Source organism: Geotrypetes seraphini, chromosome 8 (genome assembly GCF_902459505.1).
Source record: "Geotrypetes seraphini chromosome 8, aGeoSer1.1, whole genome shotgun sequence".
Classification (NCBI taxonomy): Eukaryota; Metazoa; Chordata; class Amphibia; order Gymnophiona; family Dermophiidae; genus Geotrypetes; species Geotrypetes seraphini.
In genome coordinates this window covers 146,595,867-146,620,050 of record NC_047091.1, presented here as the reverse complement: position 1 = coordinate 146,620,050, position 24,184 = coordinate 146,595,867, and the positions used below count along the sequence as shown (strand labels likewise).

The 24,184-nt window shown below is 44.1% G+C and overlaps 1 protein-coding gene across 1 annotated transcript in view; it reads right to left on the bottom strand.

The window, feature by feature from the left end:
• Window positions 1–22,663, bottom strand: part of TMEM132D (transmembrane protein 132D) — a 610,320-nt gene extending 587,657 nt beyond the window's left edge. Inside the window, exon 1 of the mRNA XM_033957235.1 lies at window positions 21,682–22,663. Within this exon, the coding sequence (XP_033813126.1) occupies window positions 21,682–21,760 (79 nt within the window). The 5' untranslated portion in view covers window positions 21,761–22,663. The remainder of the gene's footprint in view (window positions 1–21,681) is intronic.
• Between the last annotated feature and the right edge of the window lie 1,521 nt (window positions 22,664–24,184).

Genomic DNA, 24,184 nt, shown 5'->3' with positions numbered 1-24,184 from the left:
GATCCCGTGGTTGCTGTGGATGGCGCCACTGGCGAAGGAGTCATGTCTGCTGAGACTGGACAGCGGTGTCCCGAAATGGTGACTGCTGCGGATGGCACCTCTGGAGCAACGGGCGGAGTTGTCAACACTGGAGGAGTGCAGGACATGGGTAATATGGCCATAGTGGCTGCTGGGGGGTGGGGGGCAGGGTAGAAAGAAGAGGAAGGGAAAGCACAGGTGGAGAGATAGGGATTCCTCCTCTTCTTCGTCTTCTTCCTCTTTAACCTCCACTTCTTCATCTTCCTCCCAATCTCAGCCGAGAGCGGTGTGCGTGCAGGCTGGGCAGGAGGGCCAGAACAGGGGGGCTCCAGCGTTATTGGCTCTCACCGAGCTCTGGGAGAAGGTGCCCAGGGCATTGTGCCGCAAAATTCAGAAGCGGGCGTGTATCGATATTTTCCGGCTCCTCGAGGGAAGGGCGCGTAGGAAGAGTAAAAAGAAGGTGAAAAAGGAGGATGGTCGGGTTAAATCGGGACAGGTCTCCCGTAATGTCATTAACTGGATGCGGGCGTTTCTGAGGCTAGCTAGCGTGTGGGGCCGGGAACGTCCTCAAGATTATGGCCTGCTTTTGGCTTATGCTGACTCCGTTCTCGATGCCTATCATCGCTTCGGTAGTTGGGCTTGGCTCAACTATGAGGAAGCATTTTGCAATAAGATGGAGGAAAACCGGCACATGTCGAGGGGTACCCAGGATATCAACCTGTGGCTCACACACATGGCTCGGCCGGGTGGCACAGCTGGGAGTGGCTCAGTGGCTGCTGGGCTCATCAGGGGATGAGCGGTGGGCCATCTGGGAGCCGTGCCTGGTGGGTCAGGGATAATGGGGCATGTGGGGGGACATGCCACCCCTCAGATCCTTGCTTCCATGGCGGGGGTCGGGGCCATCACTTTGTTTACGGTAGCTCAGGAATTTTTGTGTTATCATGTTAATATGCTGTTTATATGTTTATATTTATCAATGTGTAATTACCAATAAACAGGGCTGCAGCTAATTTTTCACCATAAGTAGAGTTTGTGTGTTTTTGTTAGAGAGAAAAGGTGGTGGGGTGTGGGTTAAAGGGTGTATTTAGGGAGCGGGCCTATCCAGATTCCGCTGTTATGTTTATTGCATGAGCATCTGGTTCCTTGCATTTCTTGCCAGACAGACTTGGCTAAGTGATCATCTATATTTCTACTAAGATTTCTACTGAAACTCAAGATTTCTGCCTTCCAGAGAGGTACAGCTGCTAGTTTGGTTCTATTGATACACTCCAATTTAAATAGCCACCATTACTAGTGAGACTCCCAGGTCTCTTCCATAGCTTACCAGAGGAATATGGCTACCAACACTATAGAAATGATAAGTAGTAGCAGAAGCTATATAAGCAGTGGCATACCAAGTAGGGGGAAACGGGGGGGGGGGGGGAGGGAGAGGGTGGCCCGCCCCGAGCGCAGACCATTAGGGGGTGCTGACGGAATTGGAATTATGATCTGGGAACTTCCCCTTCCGGCAGTGCCAATGCCGGGCTTTTCTTTCTGCCAGGTCCTGCCTGCGGAAGCAGAAAGTAGGCAGGACCTGGAAGAGCAGCGAGTTGACAGAACCAACATACCTCTCTGGGCCTCTCCAGGCAACGGCAGAAGCAGTGGACGGGACGTCAGAGGCAGCTGCTCTGAACAAGGTTTCCCTCTGCCGCGTCACTGATATCACTGATGATGCAGCAGAGAGAAGCCCTGGCAGAGTAGGCCACAAACATGCCGGTTGACAGCAGCTGCCTCTAACGGCTACCGCTGCTGCTGCTTTAGGAGGCAGGCCCGGAGGGATATCAAATCTCATGGTGGGGAGGTTAAAGAATGATCGGCCCCCGGGTGTCACATACCCTAGGTACGCCACTGTACATACGTGCCAATCTTTCTACTAGGAATTCTAGTAATTAATAATTGCAGAGTTCAAAGCAGCAAAATATCTTACCACCATATTAGAAGGCTGAAATGTATAGTGGAAGGGTCAATAAACAAGCTGTGGACAATACCTTTTTATTGAACTACTTCAATAAATCTGTGATTAGCTTTTAAGAGCTCTGCTCATCTCATCAGATCTATGGGAAAAAGTGCAGCTACATTGGAAAAACTGAAAGCAGGAATTCTGTCAAAACAACCTTGAGATGGGCAATCTTGAACCTTCAGATGAATAAGAAACAATATTACACCTGTCCTGTATGACAGATCCCTAGGAGAAAGACCAGTTTAGTACTTCTTAGCTAGAAGTGTGTGATTTTTCTATGTTCTCACATAATTTTAAACAGAGTCCGGGTTAAAAGCACAGAGTCCCTGTATATTCCCAGTTGCCTTCGGAAAACATTTAAATCCCAGAGGTCAAAAAGAAAACTGGCGAACAATGCACTAAGTCATTCTTATTCCCGTTTTCCTAGTGTATGACTTCATCTTGTTGAAAGAAAAGACACATTTGTATTTTTGAAAGAAGTGATGCTCTATGAAGTTGCTGGCATGGTCCTGCATAGCAATACAGGGGATGCAGGTGCCAGGGAAGATTAAACGCTAGAAGCAAAAGGCTCACTAAGAGTGTTATTGAAATTTTAAACACTTGGAGATTTAAACAGTTCTGGCCCTTGATACCTGCATACATTATAGATAAAGTCATTCATAACCCAGGGGGGTTGCAATAACAAACCCCAACAACATTTTCCGAGCAGATGTTTTGTCAGGAACGTCAATGGACTTCCTTTCTAGTTAAAGCTTTTGTAGACATTCCTGCATATCTTTATTTACAAATAATATGAAGAATATGATTTTTGCTGTATTTGTTTTAGAAGACGGAGAATTAGAGAGTTAACGTGGAATATTACGGGGATTTTTTTTTTAGGAGATCTGCTTTCAAAATGAGTCAAGAATACTTTTGGTGATGGTGGGGGGGGGGGGGGAAGGAGCAAATCTAATCCATAAGCATCTTCTTCCCATACCTAGTGTGACCATATGGCTCCAGAAAAAAGGGGACGGATTGAGACATCCGGGTTTTTGGCTCCAGAAAAAAAGGGGACGGATTGAGACATCCGGGTTTTTGGCTCCAGAAAAAAGGGGACGGATTGAGACATCCGGGTTTTTGGCTCCAGAAAAAAGGGGACGGATTGACACATCCGGGTTTTACTTCCATTGAAAGCAACCAAGATGTCTCAATCTGTTCTCCTTACTTCCATTGCTTTCAATGGAAGTAAAACCCGGATGTCTTAATCCGTCCCCTTTTTTCTGGAGCCAAAAACCAGGATGTCTCAATCCGTCCCCTTTTTTCTGGAGCCACATGATCACACTACCCATACCCCTCAGCAAATATCTGCATAACCAAAAGGACACAGTACGAGGGGCCACTGAAAGTTCTCAGCCCAACCAAGAAGAGAATGATGTGGAGCCATGAAACTTACGAGTTACTTCACACTTTTCTTTTCATATCACTGAAACGAAAAGTGTCAAGAAAAGTGTGAAATAACTCGTAAGTTTCATGGCTCCACATCATTCTCCCCTTGGTTTGATGAGAACATTTCAATGGCCCCCTCCTATGTAAGTGCATCTCAAATTGCTCCTGTGATAAAAAGGAATTCCAGTGATAAAAAGGAATTCCAGTGATAAAAAGGAATTCCAGTGATAAAAAGGAAATCCTAATGGCTCCTTTTACAAAGATGCAGTGCGTTAGGGCCTTAACACACGGAATAGCGTGCGCTAAAATGCCGCACACGCTAGCCGCTACCGCCTCCTCTTGAGCAGGCGGTAGCTATAGTGCACGCTATAACGTGCACTAAAAACGCTAGCACACCTTTGTAAAAGGAGCCCTAAGTGTTCAGAAGTGCATTATCGAACATATGTGGAAGATTCTTTTACAAGTGGAAGTTGGATCTGTGTGTGTGGGGGGGGGGTATCTAATAAGCTGATGTTTTATTTGAAAGAAATAGGGTCATGGATGAAGAGGAATAGATTAGCCTTAAATTTATCTAAGACGGACGGAGCTCATAGAAACATAGAAATAGATGGCAGATAAGGGCCACGGCCCATCTAGTCTGCCCACCCCAATGACCCTCCCCTACCTTTCTCTGTGAATAGATCCCACGTGTCTATCCCATTTGGCCTTAAAATCAGGCACGCTGCTGGCCTCAATAACCTGAAGTGGAAGACTATTCCAGCGATCAACCACCCTTTCAGTGAAAAAGAATTTCCTGGTGTCCCCGTGCAGTTTCCCGCCCCTGATTTTCCACGGATGCCCCCTTGTTGCCGCGGGACCCTTGAAAAAGAAGATATCTTCTTCCACCTTGATGCGGCCCATGAGATACTTGAATGTCTCGATCATGTCACCCCTCTCTCTGCGTTCCTCGAGTGAGTACAGCTGCAACTTATCCAGCCGTTTCTCATACGGGAGATCCTTGGTCTCGGGACTCAAGGATCTCCCGTATGAGGAACGGCTGGATAAGTTGTACGGGCCGCATCGAGGAAAAAAAAATTAAGAATTGTTGCAACTTGTTTCTCTTACTGTATTACAAGGTTACCAGTAGAGTCGAAGATGCAGTTATTAGGGATGATTTTAGATTTACGATTAACAATTCAGGATCAAGTACTTCAGGTGTTGAGGTCTTCATTCTTTTGCCTGCTCTTACTTTCTAAACTAAAACCAATGCTAAGTGGAAGTGATTTTAGAATCTTGATGCAAAATTTGGTAATGTCAGTGATTGATTACTGGAATGCTTTATATCTTGGAATTGTTAGTTCTAGCTTTCATGCACTACAATTGATTCAGAATACTGCTACTAGGATGATATGAGAGCATCTAGGTTTGAACACGTGATGCCTTTGTTAAAGCAATTACATTCATTGCCAAAAGCATATTGAGTGCAGTATAAAATCTTGTCAATAATTCATCAAGTACTGTATGCAAATGCACCTTAGTACTTTTCACAAATATTGGCGATTTATCGACCAGGGAGATGGTTAAGATCTGAATCAGCAAAGACACTATCTACAGAGAGGACGATAGCAACATGATATGCAGAAACCTATGTGACAAGTTTTTTCAGTAGCTGGTCCACTTTTGTGGAATGGATTATTTTTTTAATTAAATTTTTATTTATAGGGATTTATTACCTGGCCTTTATGAAGAGATTCACCCAAGACGGACTACAACAGATACAATTTAACATAAAACTTACAATTTTGTTTACAACAGCGTTCTCAAACTTGCACGCACACACACACACACACACACACCCCGGGTTCTATTTTGCAGCCTGCGGTCTTGTACCCAATCTCGCACTCTGGGCAGGAAGAGAGGCACCGGTGTCAGCTGACTTGCAACTTCCTGCTGCCGTCGCATATGCCGGGACTCCTGCCTTCGCGTATCTGACAGATATTAGACTGGGAGGGGGGGCCAGAAAGGAGGAAAGGAAGGGAGCTAGACTGCAGGGGTCAGAAAGGAGGAAGGAAAGAAAAATGTTATACTGGAGGGGGAGGGGAAGGAGGGAAGGAGAGAGATGTCAGACCATGGAAATAGGGAGGGAAGGAGAGGGAGATAGGAAGGGAAGGGAAGACATGGAAACGTAGATTTTGAGAAGAAAGCAGAAAAATGGAAAAACTGAATGTTAAGTTAATGCCAAAGATGGATGCAAGGCAGAAAGTGAAAATGGAGAGAAAAACAGTCAATGGACAAAAAGGCCCTGGAAACATAGTTAAAAGCACAGAAAAATAAAGTCACCAGACAGTAAAGTAGGGAAAATGATTTTATTTTCAATATAGTGATTGAAAAGCGTCAGTTCTGAGAAAGGAAAGATGTTAAACTTTAACGGTGAGGACTGCAGAAAAAAATAGGGTACTTGGAGGGATACAGAAAAAATAGTTAATGTCTTATTAAAGAAATGACAATTTTGCATGAGGTAAAACTCTTTATAGTTTAAAAATCTTTCCTTTAACAGTTAAAGTAAAAATTGTCTATCTGGATGTCCAGAATATTGTTCATCCAGACCGCCAGCATGTCCATCTTTATACCACATATTCGACTAAAATTCGGTCTAAGTCCCAGAACAAGACCATTTAGATGTGGGAAGGGCCAGTCTTGTAAAGGGGCACTTTACACGGCACTGCTGTGAACTTCACAAAAAGGGTGCCACATAAACATCTCACCCCCCCAAATCCAGTACACCCACCTGTCTACAGCCCCAATAGCCCTTATGACTGCAGGTGGCACCTATATGGCAGTAGAGTAGGGGTTTTTGGGGGGACGACTCACATTTTCTACTATGAATGTAGTGGTTAGAGTGGCTTATGGACCTGGGTCCTCCTCTCTATGGTTCACTAGCCCACCCCCCAGGCTACTTATGCAGCTCTACTAGGCTTTCCTATACAGGTGCTGATGTTCTAGAGACAGGTATGTACTTTTTTATTCTGATATTTGTGGCAGTGTGAGGGGGTCAATGATCACTGGGGGAGTATGTAGAGGTCCTTATATTGCCTCTGCAGTGGTCACTTTGGATACCATTCTGTCACTTATACCTGCTTTTATATCATCTAAGTCAGTGGTTCCCAACCCTGTCCTGGAGGAACACCAGGCCAATTGGGTTTTCAGGCTAGCCCTAATGAATATGCATGAAGCAAATTTGCATGCCTATCACTTCCATCATATGCAAATCTCTCTCATGCATATTCATTAGGGCTAGCCTGAAAACCCGATTGGCCTGGTGTTCCTCCAGGACAGGGTTGGGAATCACTGATCTAAGTCACAACATATAAATTTTGTCCCGAAAGTCTCGTGAAACATTCAATTATCCCTGCAGAAGAACTAAATCTAGGTCAGCCCAAATACTACCCTAACCACTCCTCCAGATAGGCCCTTTTCAGTTCTGGGCACACAGCGGCAATCAGAGGCCTAAAAAGTCTGTGGATAAGTCCAGAAATTTGGTTTATCAGAACTTGGATGACCTGTCTTTTAGGTCATCCAAGTACGTACCGACTTGGGCGGGTTTTTAGACGCGTGTTTAAGTTTCGATTATGAGCCCCCGTAATGTTAATGCTTTTCTACAATACAGCTTACCATATAGCTCAGGGGCCAGGTGCAGATATAGATGGGGGACAAGATGGGCGGCCCAGAGTCTGTTGGGATAAACAGATGGGTGCTAAAGTCAGGCAAGTTGCTTAAGCATAAGGAACTGATCTAAGTTACACTGTGTATTGCAAGTGAGGATTGCCAGAAACATTGAGATTATGTGGTTGTGTGAGACAATTTAAGAAGTTGCTGAAAACACATTTTTTTTTTTTGTTCATGTGTTTTGGTGAGGATTTATTTATTTAGGCATTTATATACCGCCTCTCAAGGTTATCTAAGCGGTTTACAATCAGGTACTCAAGCATTTTCCCAGTGGTCTAACAATCTAACCAAGGTACCTGGGGTAATGGAGGATTGAGTGGATTGCCCAGGGTCACAAGGAGCAGTGCAGGTTGTGAACCCACAACCTTAGGGTGCTGGGGCTACAGCTCTAACCATAAGGAAGCCCCTATTATTAGTTACATGACGAGGATTGGAATAGGATGATGAAATAGTATACATGTATGTATAGAGAGAGAGAGACCTGTCTTAATAATTTGTGATATTTTTATTGTATATGTCGTTTGTAAGCAGAACAGAAATGTTTAAAACAAATAAACTAGTAAAAAGAATAAGATCTATTTGCATAACCTGCCACGACTATTCATTGTAGACAAGCTTTACAGAAAATCTTTTCAAAGAACTCAGTGACCACATGAACACAATGGAGATGACCAGAAGGTGTTGAAATTTCTCAGACAGGACGATGAAGACATTGAGTTTTTCTGCAATTGCGGGTATCTTTGCAAATTTCATTACGTATTATCAGAAATGTCTTTATAATCATATCCGAGGCTCCTGATGCAGGCTGAGAGGTCGAAACACGACTGTGTCGAGTCTGAGTGAAAGAATTTGATCAAGGGAAATTTCCTCAGCGCCTTATGGTCACCTTCACTGTGTTTGTTGTATTTGTGGAGTTTGTTCTTCTGTCTTTGCTGGTTGTCTCAAAAAAAAAAACCTCAGGGACCAGAATGCGCCCCACGAAATCCATGCGATATGAGTCTTGCAACCATGGCACTTTGAAGGGTGACGAATGTCCAAACAAATGTCCCACTGAAGAATAATCTACTAGTAAGCAAAAATGGCTCCAGAAATCAATTTCTTACTTCTTTTTCCAAACTATTGATTCCATCACTGCAATAACCAGGAACAGGAGAAATAAAGAGCAGGGGAACAATCCTTGACTAGTTACAAATGAGGATTTATGAAGGTCCCAGACCTGGTTCTGATAGAGCTGGAACCACAAATAGCAAGAGGAAACTACTGGGTAAAAAAAAAAAAAAAATTGTCAGATCAGCATCTGCCAATATTATCATTGCTTTGGGAGTCCACCTGTCCATCTCAAAGGTCACAATTAGCCTGTCAGTTCTCCCCTCTCTGCTAAGTGGATGCCACGGCTTCAATTTGTTCCATCTGTGCTCTCTCAACCTTTCATTTCCAAGAGGTTTTGAGCGATTCCGCTTCAGGGACCCAAGGCTGAGGAATGGAACCTCCACCCTCGCTTTCAGGGCTGCACACTGACATCCCTACAAGAATTTGGAAATGAATCTAATCATAATCCTTTCACACAGCCAAATTTATTTATTTGAAATTCCATCAAGAAAAAAAGGGCCCAGCTATAATCAAGAAATGGGCTCGGGCCTGAAAAACCACAAAACTGTTTGCCCTGGCCCAATAATAAAACCCAAGCTATTGTCGGTTGTCACAGGTCAAGCTAAAACCTTCAGTTTTAAAAGCAGAGGAACAGAATAAAATGAATTCATTGTACACGGAGAGGCGAGCCCGCAACACTTATCAGTCACTGTTTACAACATAATTACATGTGAACGTTGACTGACATGGCAGCTTAATGGCAGAGATACAATAATATTCCTTTTGTGGCAATAAATTGAATTTCTGAAGTGATACATAAAGATTTTATCACTAGCTGATACAGAAAATTAATAAATGTTTCATCCTTTTTTTTTTCTGCATTGGCTACAGCGACTCACAGAGCAGCAGAGCAATCGGGAATGGTAGCTCAGTGAGTTCAGGGATCAAAGAGGGCTTAGCAAGTGCAAGGATTAAACACAGCGGTTTGGGGGAGTGCAAAGATCGCAGACAGCTGAGTGAAGGGATTATAGAGAGCAGTTTAGTGAGTACAGGGTCAGAGGGAGTGCAGGGATCAGAGACAGGAATGAAGAGATCACAGACGCGTTTGCAAGTGTAGGGATCTGATAGCAGCTTAGCCACTGGAGGCAGTGGCTTAGTGAGTGCAGAAATCTTAGACAGCTCAGGAATCAGAGGGACCATGGTGAAAGCAGTGCAGCGAATGCAGGGATCAGAGACAGAAGCTCTGGATCATAGATTAAAGACATCAGGCATCACAGATTAAGAGCAGGGGAATAAAATATTTATTTATTCAGTTTTCTATACCATTCTCCCCAGAGAGCTCAGAATGGTTTACATGAATTTATTCAGGCTCAAGCATTTTTCCCTGTCTATCCTGGTGGGCTCACAATCTAATGTACCTAGAGTAATGGGAGGATTAAGTGACTTGCCCAGGGTCACAAGGAGCAGCATGGGTTTGAACCCACAACCTCAGGGTGCTGAGGCTGTCGCTTTAACCACTGCACCACTCTAGAAATCAAAATGTAGTAAAAGTGAGACAAGTATAAGACAATCAAGTCATTGTGACATCACTGATGAGGGTGGCTCTTAGGCATTGGTGGAATGAGGCATTATGATGTCACAATACCAGCTCTGGTTATCAGAGGCTGAAACTTTTCATGCTATTTATTTATTCAATTTTCTATACTTCAGAACAGTTTAACCACTGCACCACACACTCCCAAGGGGTCAAACTCCAAAGCAATTTAGCTGGACAGAAATGGCTCCTGACTGGTTAAAACATTTGCTCGGCCGTTCCTCTGAATATCACCACAGACTGCTAAACTCAAAGCTGGTTATTTTATAAGTGGTCCGTGAGTGGGGTCGGCACTTAAGCATTAACCTACAAATTCTACATATGGTGCCTAAAGTTATGCGCATGCATCAGTGTGCGTAGCTGATGTATGCGCACAACTTAATTGAATCACTAGGCCCTCCAATGCCCAGGTACAAAATGGTACTTGTGTGTAGTGTGTGGACCGCTTTGATTGTTTATTGAAAGCTTCTTTACTGCTACTAAAGACTGGGTAGTCAATTCAGAGTACATTACATTAGCTTCTATAAAGGCGTTATGATACATGAGCTTCAGTAATGGTGCTACTATACAATACATGAGCTTATGATTTATGAGCTTCGGTAATGATGTTACAATACATGAGCTTCGGTAATGATGATACAATACCTGAGCTACGATTTAAGAGCTTTTATAATGGTGTTACAATGCGTGAGCTACAATATATGAGCCACAGAGGGGTGGTATATCAAGTCCCATCCGCCCTCCTAGTTGGGCAGACTAGATGGGACGTGTGGGTCATCTGCCGTCACTTACTGTGTTACTGTGAATAACTGGTCTAATCAATGCTGATAATCGGCAATTAACAGCTCAGAAAAACCCTGGCCTAATATACCGTACTGGTGCCTACCACTAGGATGCCTAGTGATGCCTAAGCCTGCTTAAGCATCACTAGGAATGATTCTGTAAACGGCACCTAGCGGTTGATTGACAACCGCAGCAAGCGGTACCTTGGAGTTAGATGCCATTTACAGAATTAACCCCTAAGGCCTCGATTCTCTATAGGGCAGTGGTTCCCAACCCTGTCCTGGAGGGCCACCAGGCCAGTCGGGTTTTCAGGATAGCCCTAATGAATATGCATGGAGCAGATTTGCATGCCAGGCGCCTCCATTATATGCAGATCTGTCTCATGCATATTCATTAGGGCTAGCCTGAAAACCCGACTGGCCTGGTGGTCCTCCAGGACAGGGTTGGGAACCATTGCTATAGGGTGCCGATATCAGTGGCTGCCTAAAAAGCATACATTGGCGCCCTATAGAGAATTGCTCCTCTGCAAAAGATAGGCACCGGAAAAGTAGGCCAGGGTTTTCTAGGCCTACATTTCTGGTGCCTATCCTTGCTGTGAATCACATCTACGTCAGCACTTTAAAGTCACCTAACGACACTTCCGGTGTTAGCCATGCCCACAGTGGCATTTGGCGGCCTAAAGCACCTATGTAGGCACGAATCCGGTGTGTATTATATAGGAACCGGTAGGCGCTATTAAATGGCGGTAGGCGCTTTTAAATGGCGTTTGTTACTTAACATAGGCGCTGGTAGAACACCGATTGGCGCCTAAATATAGGCGCAGTTTCTAAAATTTTCTCCTAAATGCGTCAGCCATCAAATCAGACCACATAAAAAAGTGATGCTTGCGTATTTTAAAAAAAGTTTGGAATCCTCTCATAAAATATAGGGCTCATTTTACGAAAGTGCGCTAGCGCTTTTTAGTGCGTGCTACAATGCCCCACGCGCTAACCCCGCGTTACATGGAAAATACTAACGCCAGCTCTATGGAGGCGTTAGCGTCTAGCGCGCGCTAAAACCGCTTCGTAAAAAGAGCCCATAGTGACATATCACATCTAAAATGAATAATATTTTTCTCTAAATGGTAATATACATCCATGCTGTTAGTTTCTTGTGTTTAGAGCCAACACTATAAGTATATTGATTTTTGTAAACGATATTGTTTTGTGAATTGCTATTGTAATCGGTTTTGTTCATCATTTGTTGCTATTCATCATTTATTGTTTAATAAAATTTATTGAACTAGACCACATAAATCTCCATCCTATCTTAATGCAGTGTTGCTTATACAGTTAAGTGCTGAATATTAAACTAACTAAATAAGACACAGTTATTAATCTATGTAGAAACAAATTTATATTTAAATTTACATGTACAAGTCTAAAATCTTTTGGTGGCCCACAGAGCATTCTCGCATACACTTTTCGGCCCTTTGCATGAAAAAGGTTGGAGACCCTTAACCTGCAAGCTTGATATCTTGAAGAGGTTTCTCCATCTTATGTCACTGGCAGAAATGCTAGAGGTTGAGACATCTCTTATGCTATTTCCTGTAAATTTTTATGTAAACCTTTTATGTAATCTCTGAAAACTTTTATGTAATCCGCCTTGAACCGCAAGGTATTGGCAGAATAGAAATCACTAATGTAATATAATGTAAATGACGGCAGATAAAGAGACCCGAGTGGTCCATCCAGTCTGCCCAACAGTCCCATTCATATTGAGGCAATGTTAAACCAAAAGTCCATTTTACTTGCTAAGTTCCACTATAAAATGTTTTTCCCCTCTCCCCTGAGATAGGCAAGATCTGTACATTAAAGGAAACTGGATTTGGTAATAATCACTATTCATACTGCTCATGGACACAGTAATATACTCAGTATGAAAGACAAAACAAACTTAATGAAAGTAGAATCATATTGAACCAGAAGTACTAAAAGTGCTTTTCCTATTATGTCTATGGGAAAAATACTTAGGTGTCAGGTCTATGGCTTCTTGTACTGCACCATCAAAAATTTATTTGGGGGGAGGGCATGGAGAAGGTGGAAGAAAAAAAAGGTTCTTTGCTGAAAAATCTTTATTTCAATGTGTTTTTTTTCAACATTTAAAAAGTATACTAAGAGGAGGAAAAACATCTAAAGGCAGTATTTAGTAAATCCAAAACTGATCTCAGAATGAGTTAGCCGTCTCCCAGCACTTTCATCATTCAGACTGAGACAACTGTGTTAGTCAAGGATTATTAAGCCAGCTGAGTTACTTCACTCTAGGTCGTTAATCCTCACATAAGAAAGGAAATGAACATCAGGTCCTTTTAAATGGAACAGGTTTAGAAATGAAGCAATCTAATTGAGGGGCACTGGTCTTTCTGTTTTTTACTCTCCTCTCCATCACATAAATGCCCTTCTTTTTTTCTCTGTGTCTCACTGCTTTGCTGTCTACGTTGATGAGCAGTCCCATTCTAGGGGTAATTCTATAAGAAAGACATCAAGATTTAGGTGCTGGGAATGCAAATAAATGACAAGTTCAAGTTTCAAGTTTATTTCAAGGTGGCTATACATTTTAAAATAGGGTAAAATTACTTTAACAAAATAAACACACAAGATTAGACAAAACAATGACATGCACAATTAGACAAACGGGTACGAGTGGAAAAAAAGGGGAGAACTACAATGATTAAAGAAAAGTAAGATATAAAGGTATAAACAAAAGAGCGGGATTAAAAACAAGTAAGCCCAATACGAGTGGACTTATAAAAGATAAAAAATGTTTAGAATCCTTAAAAGGACATTTGCCCTTGAATGACCTGAACACTGGCATATCTGCATATACAGTATGGCCTGGATTCTGAATATGGCGCTGTCGGCGCCTGCCTAAAAAGCAGCCACCAATCATGTGGTCGTATACAGAATCGCACCTCTGGTTTGGATAGGTGACAGAAACGTAGGCCAGGGTTTTCCAGGCCTACGTTTACGCCGCCTATCTAGGGCCGTGATTTGTGCTTATATAGACATTTTATAGCACGTAATGCCACTTCTAGCGTCAGCCATGTCCATGGTGGTGTTAGGCGCCATAAAACACCTACATAGGCGTGATTCTAGTGCCTTTTAATTAGGCACCAGTAGGCGCATTAATTTTGCTGGGTTTTTTTGCCACTTCTAATGGCATTTTTCAAATAACTTAGGTGCCGGTAGGTTGTCTACCAGTAACTAAGTTAAGACACCAGTTTTATAGTATAAACCAAAAATGAGCAGGTAACATCTATATGTCAAATAGGGGTATGAATCAAGTTATTACTGCTAACAAAAGTACAAGGGTAACAGCGGCATTATACGGTATTTCTATTCTATAAACTGATTTGTATCTTTTCATTAAGATGCCTAATGTAATCTAATGTTTGTACCAAATTTTAATAAAACTTTACTGAACTTAAAAAAAAAAAAAAAAAGACACCAGTTTTAGGAATTTCCCCCTATATGTATAAATGTTAATATTCCAGCTACACACTAGTCTAAAACCAGGTTCCTAAATATAATAATCATAATAACTTTATTCTTATATTACGCCACACCATAATAGTTCAAGGCGGTTTACAGCAAGAGAAACTGAACAGTCAGCGACATGTACAAATCATAAGAAATACATAAGCGGAGCTCGAGGGGGGGGGGGCGGAGCTCAACTAAAATGGCGGCTGGTAGCTTGTGCCGAGACGCCACAGAGTTGCTGGAGGGAAATTTTTCCTTACCGTTTCCCGATGGTTAAGAGGAAATCCAAGATCCGGGTGTTCCCGGAGGAACCTAATGCACCAGTGGGCCCGATGGATGTCTTTCTCGAGCGTGGAGCTCGAACGAGAGAACCGGAGAACTCCTCGGCTGTGGGAAGCGCGCAGGCTGAAGCGTTGGTCCTCTCTATCGAGGGAACTACTCTATCTATCTCCGGAGGAGCGGAGTCCTCCGAGTCGCCCTGGGGCGCTAGAGGGGAAGATGGAGGAGGGAACGGCCCAGAGTGTTCTCTTTCCTGACCACCAGAGCACGGCAGCTGACTCTAGAGGGGGCAGAGAAGCCTTTGAGACAGTCATCAGAGCACTAACACCAACTCAATGCTGGTGTTAGCGTCTAGTGCGCACGGCATAGTAGCACGCACTATTTCGCGCGTTAAAGCCCTAACTCAGCTTAGTAAAAGGAGCCCTTAGGTTATAAATCTATCAAATAACTGCGTCTTTTCTAATTTTCTGAAGGAGTGGTCAGATGAAACACATGGAATAATTTTACCAAGCCAATCATTCATTTTGCCTGCCTAAAAGGCAAGAGTTCTGTCAAGAAATCTCTTAAACTGACAGGATTTTACTGTTGGATATGCAAATAAATCAACACTACGTGTGGACTTGTTGGAACAATCCAGGAGAAAATGGGAAACCAGGCAGACTGGAGACATACCAAATATTGATTTAAAACAAATACAGGCAAATTTGAACAGGACTCTTACCTCCATCAGCAACCAGTGTAATTTTTGGTAACAGGGACTAATATGCTCCCATTTATTCAAACCAAAAATCAGCCATACTGCTGAATTTTGCAGGTGGGTGTACACAGTGGCTTAGAAAGGGGGGGGGGGAGTCTGCCCAAGGTGCCCTTGGTGAGGGTGCAGGCAAACCATCCTCCTCTCTGCCCCTCCTGTTTCTTCCTGCCCCCCCCCTTCATTGTCACGCTTCCCTTTCCACGTACCTCTATAATGTTCCTAACGCGAGCAGAAACCCCCCAACTTGCTGTCCCACCAGCGTTGGCTCTTCCTCTGACATCACTTCCTGGACCCATGCCCAGCAGGTTGGGTGTTGCTGCGCGTTCCAGGAACGTTATAGAGGTACGGGGAAAAGGGAAGCAGCGTGCACGGCAGGAGGGGGCAGGGAAGGAGCACCATCACCTCAGGTGCCTCTCACCCTCGCTACGCCACTGGGTGTACAGATGGGCAGGTTAGACTGGTCTTACATTCACTCTTCATGATATCTGAAGTACAATGAAGAATCAATTGTTTCCAGGGCACTTAGCCACAAAGGTACAAGGAAGAATAATTAAGCAAGAGAATCCATTCATCACCCAACACATCACTCAGTGTTCTGGGTTACTTATTAAACTGTGACATCACATCATATTCCCCAGACAGAGCACTTCCACTAATAACCAAAAGGCGTCCCCTGAGAGTTTTGGGTCTTGTACCACGATAATTAGGAAGTTGGATGATTACTTGCATTCTTCCCCACCTTTGCTTTCTGAAATCCATGCACATCTTGCAGGTTTTTCTTCCCCTTAATCTTTGAATATCTTTCTGCTATCTTACATCTCATCCAGAAGACTGATGTGCACATACACCGAATCTCTATGACAAGTTGAAGTGCTCGCACCTAAATATTTATGTGTATCGGACCCGTTTATTCTAGTATTCTATAAAGAAAAGTAGGCGCATACTTTCCTTCAGAGAATAAGCTCCAGATAAGCACCCTCTAGACACCTAAATTAGGTATCTTTTTATGGAATTGCCCACTCTGGGAGTGTGTGGCGCACTGGTTAGAGCTAAAGCCTCAGCACCCTGAGGTTGTGGGTTCAAATCCCACGCTGCTCCTTGTGACCCTGGACAAGTCACTTAATCCCCCCATTGCCCCAGGTACACTAGATAGAGTTTGAGCCTGCACGGACAGATAGGGAAATATGATAAAGTACCTGAATGTTAACCCCTTAGGATATAAGTGGTAAATAAATAAATTTGCTGTAGGTTACCTAAAGTAAGGTGTCAGGATGATGGATGTTAAGGGCGATTTCTATAATGGCAGCTGCCGTTATAGAATACATAGGAACCCAGTAAAAGATCCCCCACGGTCCAGCCAGTCTGCCCACCAAGGTGGCCAAGAGCCTCGCCCACCACTCCAAGTAGGCCCAGAGCACTCATTTTGAAATGCTGCCTGTGAATCCGCCGCTATGTCAACCATACAAGGGGCCACTGAAAAGTTTTCAGCCCGACCAACAAAGTTGGGGGCCGTCTCCATGGAGGGCTATACAGTTAATCCAGCGATTTTCCACTTTTTTCATTCCGTATTTTTCCGACAGAATGAAAGAAGTGGAAAATCACTCGACTTACCCTCCCCCTCTCTCTTTTACAAAACTGCAATAGCAATTTCTAGCGCAGAGAGCCGCACTGAATGGCCTGTGCTGCTCCCGACGCTCATAGGTACAGGGATGGAAAAAGAATTGACTGGGGATAGGTGGGGAAGGAGGTCAGATTATGGCCCCATGTACAACTCTAGTATGTTGCCGTTGAAAAAGCACAATTGTCTAAAAGTAACTAACTGTCCAGCATGTCCTGTGTTGCTTAATGTGATGGACTTGCAATAGTTTTATTATTGTTTATTCATGCTAAACCTTTGAAAGGCTACTGAAAAAAAGATTTCTACTCTCCTCTTTAATTCTACTGAAATAAGAGATGTTTCAAGAGAGAGACAGTGGAGTAATAGTTCCCATCCTGAACAGGAGGAGCTGTCGAGCGCTTAAAGCTTCACAGTGCCAGTGGGCACAGTGATCAAAAGACGGTATGGATTTGGATTTTAATAAAATCATCTTAATTGTGTTCATTGTTATTTGAGAATAGAGAGAATTCAAAAGTTAATCTGATTTTTCTTTCTGCAGCCATGATAGAGTTGCTGGGCCAGATTGTAAGCTTGGTCAAGTTACATAAACACTATAGGGCTCATAATCGAAAGAGGAAAAACGTCCAAAAACCAGCCTAAGTCTGCACTTGGACGAACATTTCCCAAATACGTCCAAGTGCCGATAATAAAAACGGGTTTTGGACGTATATCTAAATGACCTAGGCCTTCATAGTGCCGCTGAATGATCAAAGCTAAACGGGGCGTTTCAGGTGGAGTGTCGAGGGCGGGAGTTGGGCGGGACATGGGCCAGCTTAGACTTAGTCATACAGCATGTATAAGCGAAAGTTATACAGCCCACCATCGATAAGCACTGCAAACACATAAAACAGATCCCACACACACTACCCCAGTGATCACCGACCCCCCCCCCCATAAAAATATTAATCACACCTTTAAAATTCAGTCTCCAGACCATCATCACCTGGCAGCCCTTTTAGTGAATCGGGTTGGTTAGCAGCGATCGTCGCTAAACCTGACTTTAGTGAATCTAGCCTATAGACTCTCTAAAGTTCTACGCACAAGTTATAAACTAGTGTCAGCTGCATCCACACTTCATGTAGTAGGTAGCTGCTAATTGCCGTTAACTACTAATTGGTGTTAATTGGCGCTGATTGGTACTAATTAGTAGTTACTTATGAGTGAGATAGTGAACTTTAAACACCCACAACCTTCAGGTGCTTTTACTGGGGTATGAATATCATCACCAGTTCCCATCAAACCCACTGCAGGCTGTTATAGAGTAATACTAATTCAGCTAGGTTTAGACTGTAATATAACATAAATATTTAGCTTTTAGGGGGAGTGGTAAAAGCACGCTTCTTGAGTGCGTGTATTATAGCTGTGTCTTATGCGCGCTTGTTAAAAGCTGACGTTGCATCTCCCCCTCTAGCCGCCAAGCAACATAACCCCCAACACCCCCTCGGCAGCAGGAGAGATACCCACTCTCGCCTGCTACCGAGCAACACCCTTCCCGGCAGCGGCAGAGATGCCCACTCTCTTCTGCCACCAAGCAACACCGCCCCCCAACACCTCTTAGGCAGCAAGAGAGATGCCCACTCTCTCCCGCCACCAAGCAACACCCTTCCCGGCAGCGGGAGAGATGCCCATTCTCTCCCGCCACCAAGCAACACCCTTCCCGGCAGCGGGAGAGATGCCCACTCTCTCCCACCGCCAAGCAACAAACCCCAGCAGCGGGAGAGATGCCCACTCTCTCCCACCGCCAAGCAACACCCTTCCCGGCAGCGGGAGAGATGCCCACTCTCTCCCACCGCCAAGCAACAACCTCCAGCAGCGGGAGAGATGCCACTCTCTCCCACCGTCAAGCAACACCCTTCCTGGCAGCGGGAGAGATGCCCACTCTCTCCCACTGCCAAGCAACACCCTTCCCGGCAGCGGCAGAGATGCCCACTCTCTTCCGCCACCAAGCAACACCGTCCCCCAACACCCCTTAGGCAGCAAGAGAGATGCCCACTCTCTCCCGCCACCAAGCAACACCATTCCCGGCAGCGGGAGAGATGCCCACTCTCTCCCGCCGCCACGCACAACTGTGGACTTACCCTAGCATTCTGGTAAGTTAAATATTGTCAGCAATACACCACCTATCATCCCCATCATGTTCGGTAGCCTATAAAAGGGACTGCTGAAAGGTTCTCGGCCCAACCAACAAGGCTGGGGCAATCTCTATTGAGGGCTATACACTCAGGGGGAAATTCTATAAATGGCTACCTGCCGGCGCTTAAGTGGGAAACTCCGTTTTAAATGGTATTTAAATAAAAATTCAAAGTGCCGACCTATGCCTAAACAAACAGCGTCAGAGTAACACCTCCAGAGGTGCCTACCAGTGCCCAACACCAGAAGTGGCATTAGGCACCAGTAGGAACCTTCGGAGGCGCGATTCACATCAAAAGTAGGCACCAGAAATGTACGGCTTGAAAATCCCGGCCTACATTTCTGGCACCTATCTTTGCTGGAGGCGTGAATGTCTAAATGGCGCCATCGTGTGATTGGCACACGATCATCGGCTGCTTTTAAGACAGTCACTGACAATAGCACCATTTATAGAATCCGGGTCTTAGCACCTCCTAGGTGCCCCCACATTTTTACATGAACTGGTGCAAACTTTAGCACATGATCCCCCAAAAAATGCCTTAAATTGTGCTGTGTTGAACCTTGGCTTAGCAGACGAGAGTCTCATGTTAAGATGTGCTACGCCCAGATTCTAATGCCCTTTAGTAAAAGTGCCCATTAGTTTGGCAGCTCGCTTCAGCTGAGCACAAATATCTGTACACCTTTGCCTTGATGTGTCAGTTTACTGACTAGCTGTCTCTTTATGTCTGCCTTCTGGTCTTTAATACAAAGCTACTGAAAACACTGAACCCCCAAGTGTATGACCTTCATCTTAGCTGTCTTCCCAATCAGCTACAGGTTAAAAATCCTACTCCATGTATTTATTTCCCTACTATGTTACTATCAATTAATCCCCCCCACACACATAATAAAAAAGCTAAATACCTTTCACACAAGTATTTTAATGCTGAGCTTGCAAAGATTTCCTGGTATCTTATATACAGTGAAGAATCAATTGTTTCCAGAGCACTTAACCTCAAAAGGTAAAGTAATTAAGCAAAAGAATCCATTCCTACCCAGCACATTACTCAGTGTTCTGGGCTACTTATTAAACAGCGACACATCACATCATATTCCCCAGACAGAGCACTTCCACTAATAACCAAAAAGCATCTCCTAAGGGTTTTGCGCTCCTGTAATGATTAGGAAGTTGAATGATTACTTGCATTCCTCTTGCTCCCCTTTGCTTTCTGAAACCCATGCACATCTTGTAGGTTTTTCTTCCCCTTAATCTTTGGATACCGTTGTGCTATTTTGCATGTCTCATGCACAAAACTGATCTGCACACACACACCAAATCTCTGAACCCTTGCTTGGCTATTTTCCTGCAGATGTGCACTGCAAAACATGGTGAGCAGATCCAGAAAAACTTCTGAACTTGAAATCCGGACTTGTTTGATTCCATTAAAAATATGATTCAGACTGTATTAGTGAACTCAGCCGTGACACAATACAAGTTTGCAAAACAACTGTTATCTTGCTATTCCAGAAACCCTTCTTTAAAAAAAAAAAAAAAAAGAAAGAAAATCTGAATTATTCCGAATGTTTACAAAGCACAGAGTATTTCTATTTTCCAATAATGCTTTTTAAATCCAGAATGTAAATAGCCCCAGTCTATATTATTTTCCCAGTAAACTCAGTGGGATCACCCCCACAAAACACTTTGAGTCAAATACAGTATCAGCTTCCCCCCCCCCCCCCCCCGTCTGGGGGTGAGGAAAGAGAGAGAAAAATATTTGGCTCTGTCTCATGGAAATTTACTTCATGCATGATTTCATTATTTCTCCACCCCTCCCCCAATTTTCTGAACTGAGACCACTGAGATACCAGTTTAAAAAAATACAGCTCCAGCATACTGCATAAGAGAAAGCCTTCTTAACAACCAGATACCAAGATAATCTTAAGCATCATGTTCTCTGTTAACCATAAGTGGCCCTATTGTCACCACTATTCCGTTTATCTCACTTCATTTTGTTATTAACACATGCACAACGCATTCCTTTCTCCGGAAGGGGGAAAAAAAAAAATTCCTGCAGCTAAATCTTAAAAAGGTCTTTTTTTGTCATCTCATTTCTCTCTGTCACATCTCAGTGCTGCATTAGGGGTCATTTGCACGAGCAGAGCTGAGATCTTACAGGAAAGCACTGCCTAATTTAAGCATGCTCATTAAAAACGATGATCGAAGATCATCCTGAAGAAGCCAAAATGGAAAAATAACTCACGCAAGAGGCTAGTCTTAGATTTCGCCTAAGATTCGAATTCTTATTGCCATAGAATCTAGCCATTATCCAATCGTGGACAGAGTTTTAGAAGGATACGGGGAAGCCCTGAATTATTATAGGAAATAAAGAGAGAAAGAAAGAAAGAAATTGGGCTTCAGCAGCCCAAAAAGAAGAAGGAAAAAAAAAAAAGGAAACGGAGAACTTAATCAAAGGCCAGATGCACTCAGCCCAGACGCTACGGGAAATCGCGTTAGTATACCCGGCTTTTAAGGGTCAGGGGTCAAAACTGGAGCGTTTTCACTTACTAGCCGGCCATAAAACTATGGAAATGCCCGTGGATCGCAGGCGCGTTGTTTTGTTGCCCTTAAATGGAAAAGCAGGTGTCTGTCTAGGGCTCCGGTGCACAGGTGGTGGAAGCATGGGGGGAGGAGGGGGGGCTATGACTGGCCACAATCCCAAAGTTCCCTTCTACTTCGCACCGAGTTCTTACCTTTGGGCAAAACCGCTGCAAGGCTGAAGATCAGGCGCGAGCAAAGCTGCAGCATAGTCCGGCAGCCAAACGTGCACATTCTCGACGCGGGTGATGCGTTTCTTGGTAAGGCTCTTTATGTTACAAAAATTATATACTTGTATTCATTACCAAGCCTTGGGCGCGCTAGTTGGGGGAAAAAAAATCACGATAAGTCAAATCGATACTGTAAACAAACAAAAAAAATAAATAATAATTAGCACGTTTTCCGAAAGCAACATTTCCTTGCGAAGGGATATTCTTCGTTTCTTTCTAGATCTCCCACCATTTGCATATGAACCCGCGGTTTTTACGTCTTCCGTACGGAGGTCTGAAGCAATCGATGTCCCAGTCAAATAATAAAGAAATGACACACGAGGCGGAAGCACAAAAGTTACTAGAAAAAGTAGGGGTTTATACTGACACAAATCACAGCTGATACAAAAAGAGTCCTGCGACCTCTCCTTAAAGTAAAGCTCAAGCTGGTTTTATTAGTGCAGACATTGGGTAAGAAACTGGCATCGGATGTTGTTGTTATAAAGTTTCCTTGTAGCCCGCTGCAATTTTCAAACCCCCCCAAAAGTCAGGAAGGATGCTGACTCCGACCGTGCTGCACAAGTTTGCCTTCACTTGGCGACAAATAGCGCGACGCTGCATCCCTGGGAGGCATCGCCCGCGTTAGTGCATTCAGCGCTGCTCGGAGGGAGCGATGCTCAGTTGGGGGCAGACGGGCCCACGCCCCTTTTTCAAACGATTATTACTTCCCGTGCTTTGCAAGGAAGATTTCGCCCGCAAGAATGACCCAGCCTGCTCCCTAAAGTTTGCTGCGCACGAGACTTACACAGCAGCTGCCCAGCTCGAGCCAGGTACCCGGGCTGCCTTGGCAGAGCGGCTGGAGGCGTGGGAGGAGCTCTCAGAAACGGCCGAGCCAATCGTCGCCCAGCTCGACTTTAGCTGTGCTCGCCGCTGGATTCACATTGGTCGGAGTTTTGGAAACTCTGCGATTTTTATTGGCTGCCTCGGCGATAATTATGCCGTGACGTCGTAGAGTGGCTAGAAGAGAGGGCGTTGAGGTTTTCACGTGTGCTTCTGTGTTTCTTTGTATCATTTGCATTTTGTGCTCGCTTCGGCAGCACATATACTAAAATATACTGTTTGGCATTGTATATTCCAGTCTGTAACATTCTGACTCATTTCATCATGAGACAAACTTGCTTGGGAAGGGGCACCTGATATTGGAAACTTATCACATGCCTGTGTATGTATTTTTAAAGTACTCTCCTTTTTTTAGGTGTGCATCATCCAGAATTGGTACTAAATTCCAGTTTCCTGTTCCTTTGAATATCAAAGAAAAATGTGGAGGAAAATTGTTCAACTGGAAAGCTGTACTACGCTTACTGAGTTGGCACCAAGGAGGCGGGCGGGCGGTCCGCTCCAGGTCCAGACCTTAGGGGAGTGCTCCCAGGGTCGGCATCATGATCCGGGAACTCACTGCTCTGCTGGCGTCAGGCCTTCCTTTCTGCCGGGTCCTACTTCGCGGGAAGTTAAGGCTTCCAACAATGAGAGAACGCTCTGAATAGACTTCTTATGGCCCGCCTGGGCCTTCCCTCTGCCGCGTCACTGATGGCAGTAGAGAGAAGCACTGGCAGAACAGACCGCAAAAAATCTCATGGTGGGATGGGGTAGGGAAGTCGATCAGATCCGGAGGTGCTGCACAGGGGGATGGAATGGATAGAGATGGAAAACTATTACATGGGGATAGGAGGTCGCCCAATGTGTGGTGGCGGCCAAAAAAAGCAAAAGGGATGCTAGGAATTATTAAAAAAGGGATGGTTAACAAGACTAAAAATGTTATAATGCCCCTGTATCACTCCATGGTGTGACCTCATCTGGATTATTGCGTTCAATTCTGGTCTCCTTATCTCAAAAGAGATACAGTATAGTGATGCTAGAAAAGGTTCAAAGAAGAGCAACCAAGGTGATAAAGGGTTTTGAACTCCTTTTGTAGGAGGAAAGACTAAAACAGTTAGGGCTCTTCAGCTTGGAAAAGAGGGGAGATATGATTGAAGTCTACAAAATCCTGAGTGGAGTAGAATGAGTACAAGTGAATCAATTTTTCAGTCCATCAAAAATTACAAAGACTAGGGGACACTCGATGAAGTTACAAAGAAATATTTTTAAAACCAATAGGAGGAAATTCTTTTTCACTCAGAGAATAGTTAAGCTCTGGAACACATTGCCAGAGGTTATGGTAAGACAGGTAACATAGCTGGTTTTAAGAAAGGTTCCTGGAGGAAAAGTCCATAGTCTGTTATTGACAAAGACAGGGGGGAAGCCACTGATTGCCCTGGAATATTGATACTCCTAGGGTTTTGGCCAGGTACTAGTGACCTGGATTGACCACCATGAGAACGGGCTACTGGGTTTGATGAACCATTGGTCTGACCCAATAAGGCTATTCTTATGTTCTTAAGGATAGAAAGCT